This window comes from Channa argus, chromosome 15 (genome assembly GCF_033026475.1).
Source record: "Channa argus isolate prfri chromosome 15, Channa argus male v1.0, whole genome shotgun sequence".
Lineage (NCBI taxonomy): Eukaryota > Metazoa > Chordata > Actinopteri > Anabantiformes > Channidae > Channa > Channa argus.
Genome location: NC_090211.1, coordinates 16199336 through 16216379, shown reverse-complemented (window position 1 = coordinate 16216379; position 17044 = coordinate 16199336). Strand labels below are relative to the sequence as shown.

At 38.4% G+C, this 17044-nt stretch overlaps 1 protein-coding gene across 7 annotated transcripts in view; it reads left to right on the top strand.

Annotated features, from left to right (window-relative positions):
• The window catches only part of LOC137099670 (voltage-dependent T-type calcium channel subunit alpha-1I-like), a 130421-nt gene that overhangs the window by 103584 nt on the left and 9793 nt on the right, over positions 1 to 17044 (top strand). For 6 of the 7 annotated variants that reach the window (XM_067476807.1, XM_067476803.1, XM_067476805.1 and 3 more), the window contains 12 exons: positions 472 to 650; positions 1023 to 1149; positions 1350 to 1475; positions 1611 to 1700; positions 1859 to 2051; positions 2630 to 2781; positions 3631 to 3740; positions 6191 to 6324; positions 6647 to 6717; positions 10688 to 10766; positions 11524 to 11645; positions 13315 to 13770. In XM_067476807.1, the coding sequence (XP_067332908.1) occupies positions 472 to 650; positions 1023 to 1149; positions 1350 to 1475; positions 1611 to 1700; positions 1859 to 2051; positions 2630 to 2781; positions 3631 to 3740; positions 6191 to 6324; positions 6647 to 6717; positions 10688 to 10766; positions 11524 to 11645; positions 13315 to 13770 (1839 nt within the window). Of the gene's footprint in view, positions 1 to 471; positions 651 to 1022; positions 1150 to 1349; positions 1476 to 1610; positions 1701 to 1858; positions 2052 to 2629; positions 2782 to 3630; positions 3741 to 6190; positions 6325 to 6646; positions 6718 to 10687; positions 10767 to 11523; positions 11646 to 13314; positions 13771 to 15659; positions 17042 to 17044 lie in introns of those variants that run through there. The other variant, XM_067476806.1, reaches the window with a different exon arrangement.

Genomic DNA, 17044 nt, shown 5'->3' with positions numbered 1-17044 from the left:
ATGTCAGTGTCACATTGTTTTTAGCACGTGCTGTACTCCCACCGGTGTTTCGCCCAACACTGAATCCAGCTGTGTGCATGTGTATTACAATGTCTGCACAACAACCATCCCCCAGTGTTGATCTCCCAGCAGTGTTTGGGCCTGTATGTCAGCGTGTGTGTATGTGTGTGTTTGTGGCTGTGTGACATGCCTTGTTAGTCTGACACTAACAAGACATGTTACACACAGCCTGTTGTCATATATCTACAGATGACTTTTTGTTTATCTCTTTTTCATGTCTTTCTGCTCTTTTGTTTTCATCTTGTATCATTGTTTATTGTTTTCATCTTTTATCATTGTTTGAATTTTTCCACATTTTATTTTATAGAGCTGGTTGAGAAACTGATTGTTTACTAATTGTTTTAAAGTCACCGAGTGGCTCATGCGTATTTAATTATGCTGCTTCAGCTTTTTTTCCCCTCTTTCCTTCAGGTGGTTTCTATGGGTCTGTATATAGGTGAACAGGCTTATCTCCGAAGCAGCTGGAACATTCTGGATGGCTTCCTGGTATTTGTGTCTTTGATTGACATTGTAGTGTCCATGGCGGGTGGGGCCAAGATCCTGGGTGTGCTTAGAGTACTCAGACTGCTCAGGACACTGCGCCCCCTTAGGTATGAACACAGCACTGCAGGGCTTTTTTTGGTCATATGCATGTATATATGTTTTTGCTGTTAACAACTAATCGAAAACATTTTCAGTTATATGGTCTTCAATTTTGCTTCTGGCCATTGAGTATGTAGTAAATATTATATTTCACCAGGTACATGGAAAACTTTAAAACAGACACATGCATGCAACATGTTTTCCAATTTTTATGAAAGCAACATCAGCAATGTTAGGTCGCAACAGGTCCCTGAAATCCTGGAGGGACTGGTAGACGGTAACACATAATACATATGATGCAGCCACTAAATGCCCATTGGAAGAGAGGTATTTATACATAATATGTATGTTTTTTTTAACTCCCTCTACCTCCCTCCCAGAGTGATTAGCAGAGCTCCAGGTCTGAAGCTGGTCGTGGAGACTCTCATAACTTCTCTCAAACCTATTGGCAACATTGTCCTCATCTGCTGTGCTTTCTTCATTATCTTTGGCATTCTTGGGGTACAGGTAGGAAACAAGTAAAATAGCCTTCTGTGACCTTCCTGTGTTGCACATTTTTTTGCTTACACTGTTAACATTATCCGCTGTTTGAATATTTAATGGGCTTGTTATTTAATTCAGTGATTTCAGGGATTCATCCTTATTTCTCTTTTTTATATAAGTATTCAGACTGCAAAATATCTGTGTCCTTATACTTGCACTGACAGCTGTTCAAAGGCAAGTTCTTCTACTGCTTTGGCCCTGATGTCAAAAACATCACTAACAAGTCAGACTGTCTGCAAGCCAACTACAAGTGGGTCCACCATAAGTACAACTTTGACAACCTAGGACAGGTTAGTTTCTGTTACGTTTGTGTAACAGCAAACAGTAAAACAAACTTGGTGAACAAATATTAAACTCTTCATTTTTCATGAAGAAAATATTTCTTACAAATACTTTTTTCTTTTTTTTTGTCTACTATTGTCCAGGCTCTGATGTCCCTGTTTGTACTCGCCTCCAAAGATGGCTGGGTCAACATCATGTATCATGGTCTGGATGCTGTAGGTGTGGACCAACAGGTATTCACATTACAGCTGTAGCTGTACATTTTTTCTGAAGAAAAATAAATATTAAATGTAAATCCTACTTTCTTTTAGCTGGCTAACATTTTTTCCCCTTTCCTCTCATTGTTTAATATCAAATGACATTATGAACAAAAACTTCTGTTCAATCCTAGCCGGTGACCAACAACAACCCATGGATGCTGCTGTATTTCATCTCCTTCCTCCTCATTGTCAGCTTCTTCGTACTCAACATGTTTGTTGGCGTAGTAGTAGAGAACTTTCACAAGTGCCGCCAGCACCAGGAAGTGGAGGAGGCCAAGAGACGTGAGGAGAAGCGTCAGAGGCGCATGGAAAAGAAGAGGAGGAGTAAGAGAGAGGACTATGAGGAGAGGAGGATAGAGTATGAAAGAGAGATAGAGAGAGAGAATAAAAAAGGCACATGAACAGTTGAAGCAGCAGACAGGAGGAGGACAGAATGGAGGGATCTAGTAAGAGAGAAGAGGCAGGAAGAGTTTTATTTTGACTGGGTAAGATCAGATGAAAAATTATCATGTTTATTGTAAAAACTAAAACCACAGTGATATGAAACACACTGTGCCTCAAATCAGTGGCTTCAGTATTTCAGGCTACTCTTGTTGTTACTGTGACAAATGACAAGAATATTTTTTGTTATAGCCATAATCAACACTGAAAAACATGTGTGCTGCAGAAACAGACAGAGGTTGGAATAGAGACAGACAATAATAAATATACCAACATCAAGTTGGTGATATGCTCTTACATTTGAGATCGTTCTCTGTTGATTATGATGAGAGCTTTTAAATGTTCTTTTTCAAAAAGTTTAGTGTGGAGCAGGGTGGCCTTGACTGGAAAAAAAAATATTTTTAATTAATTAATTAATTAGTTATTTAAAAGCTTCATTTAATATATTTTTGTACCAACAGAAGCCCACAAGCTCCCCTACTATGCCAGCTATGGCCACATGCGCCTGATGATCCACACACTGTGCACAAACCACTACCTGGACCTCATCATCACCTTTATTATCTGCATCAATGTCATCACAATGTCCCTAGAGCACTTCAATCAACCTCATGTAAGAAGAAATGTTAATGTTATAAATTATGTAATAATGAACATAATACAGTTGTGTATTGGGGTTACTCTAAATGAATGCAAGTATTTAGATCTCATGCCCTTCATGCATTTATTTTTCTACAAAATAAGGACAAAGCCAGACATCCATAGTGTCACACTATTAGAATGTCAAATTTTTGCAGTTGCTTTTTCCACTACCGTAATCTGGAAAGCTTTTTTTTTTTTTTTTTTTTCTGCCACTTACAAGTCCACCATCATGCCTTTCCAGTACCTAAAATCACTGCAAAGGAGCTATGGTTGCACTGCTGATTCCATGTGAACAGCAGTCAGAGTGGTGTTGGCTGTACAGCACACGTATCTGTCCATCCATGTGTGATGAAGGGTGTTTAAAAGCTTGATAGTGATTTTGTGAGGGAGAGAAAGGTGATTATCCTTGAGATAAGATGCACATCTGACCTTTAAAATGGGGCTACCTTTCTCAAAGTGACTGAGCATCAGATAAATATCATGGGTCTTGGCTGTATTTGTCAGCTGTTGGTCCTGACATTTGCCAGCCTCCTACTTGTTAGAAGCTGCAGCTCTATTTTTGAAAGGAAAACAACAAATAGTCTCTCCAGTATGCGGAAGTTGGACTTGAAATTAAAACATGCTTGCCTCTGGAATACTTGAATACTCTACAAATAGAATTTGGCTTAAAAATATGCTTGTCAGGATGCCATGAATGGAGGATGCTGTGTTTTTGCCTCTGGCATGCTTGATTTTATTCTACAAACAATGGGCTCCACAGATTCTTCCCCATACACTATCGCATATACGTGCCACCTGTTTTTCCTCTCTCTTTTTCCAGTCTCTGGATCTTGCCCTGAAGTATTGCAACTATTTCTTCACCTCCACTTTTGTGCTAGAAGCAGTACTCAAACTCATCGCCTTCGGCTTTCGTCGCTTCTTCAAAGACAGGTACAATCTGTGTTTATATCCTGTGTGTTGTAGACTGTAATTGTGTCTGAGAGTGTTTTTCCTGTCTGAATGTATGTGTCTTTATTTGTGGCACTATGTACATTTGTGGAATTGGTGTCTGCTGTCCAGAAGTAGCTTGTTATGTACCAGAGGGGAAAGCAATAATTTTTTTGCGGCCTATTTAGTGCCCAACCTAAAAACACAAGCATCGTTTGGATTATGTACTGAAAAATAAGCTTTATATTTTATTTTTTTGTCTATGAACCTTACCATTTCATTTTATGTTATAGTCTATTCAGCAAAGTGAAAACATATTTGATGTGAAGAAATTGAATATGAAAGCGACTATCAAAGCTCTAGGCCATGAAATAACATATTATTAATAGTGGCACAATAAACACTTACTGAGTTACAAATGCATAGCTGTACACATTCACATTTTGCTTTGATCATTATAAATGAAATTGTGTATAATATTTCAAACAATATAGAGGATTATGGTATTTATAAATATGTGAGGTGGCTTTAAGGTGTTGTGTTAATTATTACGTTGACTTAACCATGCCAAATCCACATGGATTTGGAATGACTGATATGCAAATGGATGCAACTATGGATGCAACTATGGATGTTATGAAAATCATCACTCGTTATCAGTTCTGTTACAGAAAACAGAAAATACCAAATAGTTTCATGTTTTCTTTATAGTAATAACCTTCTTTGGCGGCTAACAAATTATTCTTTTGTTCTGTTAGTGCTTCATGTTATCCCGAATTTCAAGTGTAATCCATGTAATCCATTTGTTTGTAATAACAATTTTATTTTGTATCTTCTGGGTATGATAGCCGAATGATGAAGAAAGTTTTCATTGTATTCATTTACTGTGTAAACTAAATATAATACATAACCGTCATTCTGCTTTACAAAGCCTAAATGTTTAACATTTCTCCACTTGTAATGCTGGTGCACTTTTCATTTGTCCATCTTACTGTAAAAACCTTTTATGATCTCCACAGGAAACCCATCTCAGCACTGCTCTGTTCATTCCCACATTCAATCCCCTTGAGCTCAGGCTAATTGATTTGTCACTCACCTAAATGTTCGCGATGATAAGACAGATTTTATATTCTTATATGGGGTGAATAATTAAAGGAAGAAACATGTTTGGGAGCTCATATTATATTGATGGTAGTTTAATGTCATTGACCTCTTTTAGTTAGTGAAGTGAAAGAGTGGAGAGAAAGTCGATTTTAAAAAAATGCTTTCCGTGAGACAAGTGGCAGAGACACACACAAGGAACAGACTGATAATATGTAGGATGGGAAGTGATGAAATAAGAAAGAGATGGGTGGATATAGAAAGAATTTCTCACACCATTATCAGCTGGCACTTGGTCTCTTTTTATGTAGTGTCAGCAACAGCGGTTAGAAGTCTTTTTGCATACTTTGATTTATAGGCTGGGGGGTCACCTCTAGAACTGGGTCAGTGGAATAGCAGGTAAAGCACAAACCCTCTTCTACAGTACGTCTGCCTCCAAGAGAACTGTAGATTGCTGTAGATTATTTTTGTATGTGCTTGTAAATGTGCATGTGTGACAAGCCATGAAAGTCTTTTATTTAATTTGTGGATGAGTAACGTGTATATTTTGAGAGCTATGTTTTTTGTGTCATTTTTGTTTCATTGACTAAAGAACAAGACTTTGTAAGTATGAAGAAAGGCAGCTGCCATCGCCTGCCTCAGAAAAACACAATGTGCATGGGGATAGAGAGTCACGTTGTCATCAGCATTCCCATTTCCAAGAACTGGGATAAATACACTTTCGGTTCTAAATCTTTTATGTGACATTTAGCATATCCCATAAAAAGTCACTTAATTTTGACTTTACAAAAAGGGTGTGTATTTACTGACAATCATCCAACAAGTCAGAAGACGGCTAAAAACTGCAATACTAATAAATTACATGAACTTAAAATGAATAAACATTGCAGGAAGCTGACTTGTCATCTGACTTGCTCTCAAGTCAAAGACACAGTGACTATCATGGCTTCCGATTCTACCATTCTCTACCCTATTCATCTCATTTGGCAATGTGTTTTCCATCTGTCTTCAAGAGAAGAGTAATTGTCTGAATAACATTTTGCTGCTCATCATAGGTTTCTCAGAGCTTTTTAATCTTAGGCACTATAGCACCACTTTTAGAATTATGTAGATCTTGAATAAGAGTAATGTGTTGGATGTGCTAATGAGCTAGTACATACATCTTTATATACTAAGCACTATTTATATACTAAGCAATATATATACAGCACTATAAACGGTGTATTATACAAACAATTGTGTATAGTGACTTACAGAAGGAAACAAGTGTGTCATCTTTTTTTTCTCTGTTTTTGCCTACAAAATTGTCAGAATGCCTCTGCTTTTTGTGTGTGTGTGCACCTATGTGCTAGGTGGAACCAGCTGGACCTGGCCATTGTGCTCCTGTCAGTGATGGGCATCACCTTGGAAGAGATTGAGATCAGTGCTGCGCTGCCCATCAACCCCACCATAATCAGGATCATGAGAGTGCTGAGGATAGCACGAGGTACATATACTGAATAAGTGTAAAATGTCTATACACACAGTCACCCCTGTCCCAATCAAACTTGATTGGTTGTGCTAGTGTGTTAAAAATGTAACTGCTGAAACTGTAAACAGCTATTACACATCATATAGCTTTAGCATAGTGGCTAATGCGTAAAGCAGTGTTTTTGTGCACGCGTTTGTGTTACATACGCTGTAAATTAAGAACTGACCTTTCCACAGTTTAATGTTTCCCATTTAGCCTGTAATTGAACCTGGGGGATTTCACTTTAAATGGCTCTGCTAAAACACACTCTCTGGTTTTCTCACGCATACACTCACAGTGCTGAAGCTGCTAAAGATGGCAACAGGAATGAGAGCCCTGCTGGATACAGTGGTCCAAGCCCTGCCTCAGGTACATACTCATACTCATATTTTTCCTTCCTTTTACTCACAAAAATAGATTTCACACTGCCAGAAAGAATTGGTTTGTCTCAGTCATTAGTGGTATAAACCCCATACCTCCACCCCTCTTCTCTTTCCCTGGTAGCCTGCAAGCAAATGTAATAGATGACTCTCTCGTGCCACAAACTTTAGACTAGCGCGACTATGCACACGCAGTCACTCACAAGCTGTGTCTTATTTTAACTTTCAACACCATGGAGAGTTCCCAGACTCCCATTGAGACCACACTGTGCTAGAAACAGTGGTGGCTTCTTAAACCAGTCTGTAGTTCATTTGGTGGTGAACTATCCACAGAGTCAGACAGTTTCCAGTGCGCTGAAAGTTCAAGTCTCTAGAAAATGCAGAATGCGTTAGTATTTGCTCAATATTCTAACCTGGATGCAGTATTCAACTGCGAAATACTAAAAAAACTTAGAAAACTTAGAAATAATACAGCAAGTAATGACACCTATATTAACTTATATTTAGTGTAACCAGCGCGATAAAAACAGTTTTTTTTTTTTTTTTGTACTGTTGGCTGATATGATATGATTTTATTTTATTTTTTTAATTGTCTTTACACCTATCAGGCATAACATTTTAACCACCTGTGCAATTTAATGCCATCCAATATAGTGGCTCTGCCAAGATTTCTACTTTTACAAGGTTATAATTTCTCAGTGTTTAGGTCAAAACAAGGTGATAATTATACTGTGTGTTTATTATTGAGGTGGGTAGTGGAATTTTGCTGGAGTGCAGAGGTGGTTCTAATGTTTTGGCCCCCTTTATTTAAAATGTGGCCAATATGCCAATATATGTAAAATTCCACTATTCCTTTACAGAAAGGCTGCCATGATCTGGCCTTTTAGCTCTATTCCTTTCCTGGACTTTTATTTTGTAACCTTTTCTCCACCTTCCTTTTCCCAGTCCTTTCTACGAGCTTCACCTTTTGTTATCCGTCATTATTGTTTACACCTGTTCCCCTCACTATTTAGACCCAGCTTTCCCCACCATTCCCTGCCTGATCTTCGTTTCACTCCCTGATTATCCACCTAGCTTGTGATATACCTGACATGTGTCATTTGCAATCCTGACTTCTGTGACTTGGACTCTGTTTCCCAACTACTTTTGGTCTGAGGTTTGGTCGTTTTCTTAATCTGTTCCCTAGTCGTTGTCGTAGTGTTCATTTAAGGTTTGTGGTGCATCTCTGTTTGTATTCTAGATTTGGTCTGTTTCTTATACTGTTCCTTCGCCGTTTTACAAGTGTTAATTTAGGTTTATGGTGTATCGCTCTGTAGTCAGTGTTTGGTCTGTTTTTGCATCCTTAGTTATTTTTTTTCTAGTGTTTTCTTCTAGTTCAGTTGGGTTTGTAGTCTGTTTAATTTTCTTGTTCAGTGTTTTGTTACCTGCCATGTGTTTTTTTTTTTCTCCATATCCTCCTCTTAGGAGTGATTTTTGTTAATTTTGTTAAAATGAGTTTTTTTGTAGGTTTTTTTGTTTTTGTTTTTTTTTTCTCAATAAACTGCTTTCTTAATTCTTAATTTACTCCCTCTCACCGTCTCTTTACTTGGGTCCGCTTTAATACAAAACAGTAACAAACGCAGGTGTTGAGACAGTGTAGGTGCAAAGACGGGTGTAGAACCTAATTTATGGATGTGCAGGCTCACAGACAGGCACATAAAGAGTGTAACCCGTTGACCATCAAAAGTAATATTAAGCAAACAGAGGGAAATGGGTGGTGTGGTGAAAAGAGGGCAGGCAGAGGTGAGGGAGAACACATTCCTTGTCTTACTTTTATATTGATCCCCCTCTCATTAACACCAAGACCTTTGCTCTATCCCAAGGGCATCAGGCGAGGTAATTAAAACTGGGGCTAATTGAACAGTTCCAGGAGGTCTCTCTGTTGATGGGGGTGTGTGCATATTAAGGTATGGAAAGAGTGAGAGCAAAAGTGTTACACTTGGCAAGAGATCTAACCTGAGATATTATGCTATATTTCAAAAATGAAAATGAAATGGAGCACTGCCAGATTTTCTTCATTACATCACACTGGATGTTGAGGACAGTATTGCCATTTTGACAAGGGCTTCATGATACATCTTAACAAAGGAACAGACAACTAAACTGCTGGGTATAATAAGGCAGGGAATATGAATAATGTGAATAATTATGATACGCAGAAACCGATCTCTGCCGGGATTATCATTTATTAAGTAAAGTAAATGCTTCACAAGGTCCACAAGCAGTTATATCTAATAGACCATGACAGGACATGGAGATCTAATGAGGGATCCATACATTTACACTAAAGACACTAAAGACAGGAGGAAGCTTTAATAGCTTGTTGACACTTTAAGAGAAATGCATTTGTTCAAGTCTTCTAAGACACAGCAAGAAAAAGTCATTTTACCCACAAGTGTTCTCATTATTCTCTTCCCCCCCAACTGCTACAACACACCAATCACCACCACAAATGGCCTATGTAATGCTGGTACTTGAATTAAACCAGTTTTATATCTTCCCTGAGAAACCTGAAGAATTGCTTGTGGCAGATGTGTTCAAGAAAGGCGTCCTCGTGAAGGAACTTAAAAAAAAAAACTTAATAAGAAATGTTCTGTTGGTTCTTTGTCTCCAAATTAAAAAAAAAAAAAAGATTTTTTTACAACTGAGTCTTTGGTAAATGGAGCAAAAAAAATGTTCAAACAAAAACTAAGTTTTCATCTAGTACAGGCTGAGTTATACAGTGCATTTTCATTGAATACAACATTCAGTCGATCCTAGTAAAAACTTGTCATTCTCATAGGTGAATTCATCACTGTTCTGGATCCCACATAGACTTAGGCCATAATGAAGTACGGATTGTTATGTACCCAAGGCGTTAGACTTGGGGCAAACCCCAATACTCACTAACTATAGTTATGAAAGCGCTCCAAGTCACTGGTCGCATGGCAATTTTCCTCATTACTTTCGGTCTGAAGGGACTCATCAGGCAATGCTTTGTGTAATGGGGCATATTTCCCTGCACCAAAAGTAAATTTTAATATTTTTATAATGTACATTCCACTATATTCACGCACTTACATTCTCTTTTCCACTAACTGCTGCAGCTGTAATACTGAAGAGGGCCTGCTTAACATGAATATAGAGGAAAAGATGACTCATATCGGATTATGTTTAATATCGAAAATTGCTGTAGTTCCTTTTTAACAAGGGACACAAAAGCAATAGTATTTGAATCCTGAAAGTTAGAAGAGGTGCTTTTATTGTGTGCAAAAATGTGGAATCTCATCATAGTCCACATTAATCTAACTTAAATTCAGACATTGTCATACTTGGATGATTCTTCCAGTACAACTTGGTATCTTTATAGCCCTGCAGGCTCCATTTTCAATTTCAGTCATAAACTTTGCTTTGTCAATTTTCCTTAGCCTGATCTCTGCCAAATAAACAGCAGCTGAGGTGATCTAAACCTCACATGGAATATAATTATAATCATATTTGTCAGTACATTTTCTTTTTCTCATTGGAGCAGTGTTAAAAAAGTGCCACAGACGCTGAATATTCGGCTGGGTTTCGTATGCCTGTAAGATTTTACTTTACCCTCTTACCATACACCATCATCAACACTCATTACTCAGTGTACTGTGTTTCCCACAGATATTTTCAATACCAGTGTTCAACAAAAAGCATATAGTTTTTCTCCAAAGCGCCGTATATATTGGAAATATATTTAATTTGAAACATCATATGAGCAGCATTTAGAAATCGTGAAACTTTCTCATGTGTAGCCATCAAATGCACACAGTGGTTTACTATTGTGTAGCTACATACATGATGTCGTACCCGTTGTTTAGACCAGTTTGTTGTAACGGGTACTTTTTCTGTGACATGCATGGTTAATAGGATTTCCTGTTTTGTGTCTCTGTCTGGATGTCTTGCAGGTGGGTAACCTGGGCCTGCTCTTCATGCTGCTGTTTTTCATCTACGCCGCCTTAGGAGTAGAGCTTTTCGGAGAACTTGGTGAGTGACGTGTCAAAAAATTCAGTTATAATACAGTCTTATAGTACAAAGGATTTACATCACATAAAACTGTTTTTCAGCCACTTGCAATTTACATGACTTATAGGAGCATATGTAGGCTTTTGGAGTTGTTAAACTCGAATTTCTTATTTCATGATCCAAGATAATTAACATAAAATAACAATTTAAACACACATTTAAGCACGAGGATGTGTTAAAGTTATTATGAAAATCTTATCTCTAAAGAATCCACCCCCTCTACAATATTCCAATACAAAACACAGCCTCATTGAAGTTGGAAGATATATCTTCCAAAATGTCGCATTTCTCTTGTGTGCTGCAGCTGTAACCAGTGGCAACATTGCTTCCCATTAGAGTTTGGCAGCAGGAAGAATTAGTGGCAAATACAAGTGACTCTTTGCTTGAGGCCATTCCAGAGATTACAGCATCATGGGATATAAGTTAAAAGATGAATGGTGTGATTGGTCACATTGCTACTATTTGATAACTATGTGTGTCTACACCTAATTTGTTTGGACAATGGTGGAGAAAGTTTACTGGCAGAAATAGTGCATGTTTCTGTAGTTTTTGAAGGCAACAGCATGCTGTGGGCAGGGATGACAGGTTTCTTCTTTCCTTATTTCTGGTCTCTCCTGCACCATTTCTGTATCAATTTCTCTGTACTCTCACCTCTTTCTTATCTGTGACCTGATAATGTCTTGTCTTCCTCCATCCGCTCCCTTACTTTTATCCTCAGTTTGCAATGAAGACTACCCTTGTGAAGGTATGAGTCGTCACGCGACCTTTGAAAACTTTGGCATGGCCTTCCTTACCTTGTTTCAAGTGTCCACGGGTGACAACTGGAATGGCATTATGAAGGTACAAAGTTACATCCATCTGGACACTCATTAATTTAGGATGCATTCATGTTATACCAGATTTTTTAGGTAGAGCTCCTATATTTTGGTGTAAAACATAGTGCACATCGTCTGAAACAGTGCACAGGTACTAAACAACTGTAGTACAAATTAATAATGCATTATAAAAGAAAGAAAAACTCGGAATTGAGAAAAGACTGAAGACGTGTAAGAGACAAGAGGCAGACTCTTTTTCTTTCAGACAATTTCTCACATCCATCCTATCTTCCACTCTACTGATGTTTACTGATGAAAAGGAAATGTGCTTGCTCAGCACCAGGAGCACAGATTTCCTTATTGATGGGCAGGGGATTGACTGTGCCTCAATGCACGCCCACACACACAAACACACACAAACAAACATAAAGCACCAGTTTCCCCTCTGAACACACATCAGCAACGCCCAGCAGCAATCACCACTCCTTCGCACACCTAGGCTGCGAGGGGAATAGAGATTATGCTGGAGCGTGTCGGTGTGGACCATTAAACACACGTCGAATACTGGCAGTGTGGATGGTAGTGGGCCATAAAGCAAGCCAGCTGGTCACAGATGCTACCTCCCAGAATAAATCTCTGTCATTTGAACCGTCAAATTATTACCTGGGCTGTGAAAGAGGTAGACCTGGATTGGTTTAGTGAGAACAGGTGAGGCAGAGTATTAATTAGCTATGCAGTGATGGTAGGGAACAGAGACATAATGAGAGAAGGGAAGATAAGTAAGAGAGCAGTGGGGTGAAAAGGAGACAGAAGTGAACAGTAATAAGATGGAGGATGAGAGGGAGGGAAAGGAGTTAAAAGTACTGACCAATAATTATGCTTTCTTCTCTCTAGAGGCAAGCTTACAGCAAAAAAGGAGAGGTGTAGAGTAGCATGAGTGAGAAAAAGGACATTTAGATCCTGGAAGAACAAAAATATGTAAAAAAAATAAATATGATGGAAAGGAGATAAAGCAGAAAAAAGAGAGATTGTGTGAAGCACCACAGTGTGTAAATGTCATGCTAAATTAGATAGAAAAGACCAGCGTCAGCTCAGAGGGCTAAAGTTGTTATGTGTGGATGAGATATGTGTACTTCCTCCAGAAAACACTTGTCACTTTTGCTCTTCTTTGACTGAACTCCACTGCATGGTAACCAGGGAATAATGTTCCACTAGGCAAAAAAACACTGCTGTTGTTTTGCAGTGAAGCAAAACAATTAAGCGCATAATGATTATGCAAGTTGCAGTGAATGCAAAAAGCCTTGTTAACATGAGTCAGATGTATTCTGCTACTATCTAAAATGTACTATGTCTTTTATGTGAAATCCAACTTTGATGCGGTGGAGGTTTGGCTAAGCTTGCAGCTATTTAAGAAATCATTGAATAGTAATTTCTACCAATGTCAAATTAGTTAAAAAGGGATTTCTTTAAGTAATAAAAACTGTACACAATTACTAGTACCATATTCAAATTCCAATCAAAACAGATATGTAGGGATATTTTATATTTGTTAGGGTGCTCTTATAATTTACTCCATATCCTGTATCCATGCAAAACTTTATCTAGAAAACTTGCTACTTGCTACTTGGTACACCTCCTCTCCGATCTAACCATCCATGTCCTAATTTTGTCATCCTCTGCCCATGTGATGCCAGGATACATTGCGGGAGTGCCCACCAGACCACAACACTGATGTGGACTATGCCTGCAATCCAAGCCTTCAGTTTATCTCGCCCATGTACTTTGTCTCCTTCGTGCTCACCGCCCAGTTCGTGCTCATCAACGTGGTGGTGGCTGTGCTGATGAAGCACCTGGACGACTCCAACAAGGAGGCCCAAGAGGAGGCGGAGATGGATGCAGAAATTGAGCTGGAGCTGGCCCAGGGCACCCTCTGTTGCATGGGCGCCCCCGGTTGCGGGGGTGGTGGGGTGGAGAAAGGACTAGCTGCTCCTGGATCAAGGCCTGGAGGCACAGCAGGAGGGAAGGACAGAGGAGGTACCAGAGGAGAGAAGGGGGAGAGTCTAAGGAAGATGCGACACACAGCTGTCACTGCGCACCAAGGACCGTACAACTCACAGGACTCCAGCCGGACTCTGTACTCACCAGCACAAGTGAGTTTGTTTACTTCTGTGTGTGTGTGAGACAGTGAGAGAGTGTGTAGGAGTATATTCTTATGTTTGTTGTTCTATAGTGGAAACGGTCTGTTCTGTATAATTGGCATTTGAGTGGGAGGGTGCGTGCATTTTTGTGTCTGCAAGTAAGGATGTCTCCAGCCAGCCTGCCGAATCAAGATTATTATGGTAGTTTATAGAAAAAAATACATTCATTCAGATCTGTTTCTGACCTGTTTTTTATTGTATCTCAGATGAAAGTCAGCATTAAAGTGGAAACTGTGTTCCCTTAAACCCGAGGAACCTCTGTGAAACTGCTCAAACTCAACTTTTAAGCAAGTAAATGGTTGAGTGATGTTAACAGTGGCCAGCAGTTTCTATTAACATTAGTCTGCACCACCGAATAATTCAAGAAAATAAATGTTTGACTTATGTCAATTTTAGCTTTGTTTTGCAGGTGTCGCATGCTGCTGTTGGTTGGATGCTACAAGTGAGCTACTGTAATTTGTCCGAAATCAATATAATAAGTACATTCTGCAGCGTCAACTAAGACACACCTCTCTCAACAAACAATATTCAAAACGATATATGATGCTATACAATAGTGTATAATATGCACTGCCATTTAGGGATGTAGTTGTCAGCCATATCTAAACATGTATAATTTAATCCGTGTAAGGTACCTTAGGATTAGAATATGAGGTAAACAAAAACAGTATTACTAGAGAATTCTTGGATTAGGAGACATCCCTACTTGTAAGTATTCTTTCTATATCTTTGCTGTCTATCAGTTTGCTTCTCTTTACACAGTGCATTAGTTCATGCAGAGAAAATTACAGATTTGACGCACAAGCTGGAAGACTACAAAGGAAGTAAACAATATGGCTGTAATTTTTTTTATAGCTTTTGAATAGTGCTGACATGGAAGAGACAATCATTACTTTATTTTCCTTTTGAGAAATTGAGTGACAGCCACATAGTGTGATTGCACTCAGTCATCTCTTTGTATAATGGGTTTCTACTATTGTTCTTTTTTTACAGCTTTTTTATTTATGAGCAGGGGAGGGCAGGAAAGGTTAGATTTTTACACAAAGAGAGGGAAGAAAGGAAGATACAAAAGGCTGTATCTTGATGGTAACATTGCCCCAGTGAAACTGTGTTAAAAAAAAATCCATGAAGATGAATTAATTTATATATTGTGGAATTAAGGGTTTTGTCTACAACTACCTAAATGACAGATGACAGTGAAAACAAGGCCATACATTTGTATTTTCAAAGTATGTCTTCTTTCACTGTAGGTCTCAGCAAGTTTGTGTATCAGCAGGGACATAAGCGAAATCTTACTCACTTACTCAATTAAGATGTTTTTATTTAAGCCTTATTAACCTTTCTGTGCTCACATGGAGTTTGCAAATGTGCACAGGTTTAATTTTTGAGATGAAAATTTTTCTAACTACACGCGTGAGAATAGAAGGTCTCTCATTTCTACTCACAGTCTGACAGCCGAGACACACACTTTCATTATTTATGACACCGTTAATGATAGTCTGAGATATCCACGCAGAAACACGAATAACGGTGACTCATCAGCTCCCATGAAGAGCCTCACCTTTACAGAACTAAACTTGGCTGCATGGAGCCATTTTTAGCTTAATGTTGGCTGACAAAGGAACTTAATGCAGACCAGGAAAAACACCCTGGCAGCAGCCTTTCTTTCTGTCTCTATCTCGATCTCCCTCACTCTCATTCTGTGACTCTCAAGTGATGCAATAAGAAATCTAGCAGACTAATGTAACTTATTCAAAGCACAGGTCCTTAGTTTGTGCGTGTGCGTGTGTGTGTGTGTGTGTGTGTGCGTGCGTGCGTGCACTTGTGTACCCATGTCACAGTGGACCTCCACATTGTTACACAACATTATATTTTAAATCATGCTGAAATCATGTGTAAAACCCTTTGGTGAAGTTATTTTACACACTGTAACATTCTGCTTTATATGTGAGACTTTTCCACACTGTCACAATATTACCAGTATATTTTGCAATAAATAGAAATAGTTTCATTTTTTTTTGTTTTTTTTTATTGTTATTATTATTTAGAGCAAGGCGAGTTTTATGATGTGGGCGAGATATTATACAGAGATAAGAGTTCAGGAAAAATTGCAGTTATGCATACATCTATGTATTTTAAGTGGCATTAAACAGTACAAAAGTCATTTTGACTGTATAGTGAAATATATTAAATGGTAAAGAATATTGTAGAAGGGCTGGAGGAGACACTGTAGGAAGTCGACACGTGGGGAGAGAGGAAAGATAGTAGCTGAGCCAGTGACAGTGAGATAGAAGCAGTAATTAATTTCTTCTCTCTCTCAACTTCCATTCCCTGTAGATGGGCACTATTGTTGTCCACTAATACATTTATTAATGGAGGCCAGCACATAGGCCACCACAGTCAATCAAACATTATTTTTATATCAAGCTCTCCACCTACACAGAATAAACTGTCTTGAGACTGTCTATGAGAGTATGAAAGAAAGAGAGAGTTTTTTTTCTCTTGTACATATTAAAAAATCTGAATGAGCTTGGTATATTTATGCTGGGATTACAGTAACCTGTTTCTTGAATTTGTAGCCCCCTCATTTTCAGAACGTGGGCCATGAGTGATTGCAATATAACAGTGCGAGTCAGAAATGTGTGTTTGCATAACAGATCTAAGTATAGTCCCATAAGCGGTGTTGAAGAAATGTGCTAAGAAAAAAAGGCTTGTGTGGGGATTGAAGAGGAGTGACCTTGTTTCACAGTATCTTTTGGGATATATATGCCGATGTAATACAGTTATTTTGGCTGTTATAAATGTGCTACAGGCACAATACATCCATTTCATTGTGAAATACAGTGCTCTGCCAAGAAACACAGAAATCATTTTTAAAGTAGTTGCCTTTTTCTGTTAGTAGTTTCCTCTTTTTGTTAGATTGGTTTTCCCAGAAACCAATCTGGCAGATGAAATTCAAGCAAGGAGGGATCATTTGAGTCACAGAAAAAGCTCTGACTGATTCAGTTTAAATTGCTTTAAACCTAATAATACCCAGAGCACAAAGCAAATGCTTAAATCTTAAATTGTTTCAACAAGGTATTGAACAGACTAATTGAGGTGATATATCAAATATAATTGCACCGCTCTCAGTGCTCAAGGCTTTGATAGTAAAATTATGTGTTACTTGGCTAATGAGGGTTTGGAGTCATATTATTGAGTAGCTCATTTTTTTTTTTTTTTTTCT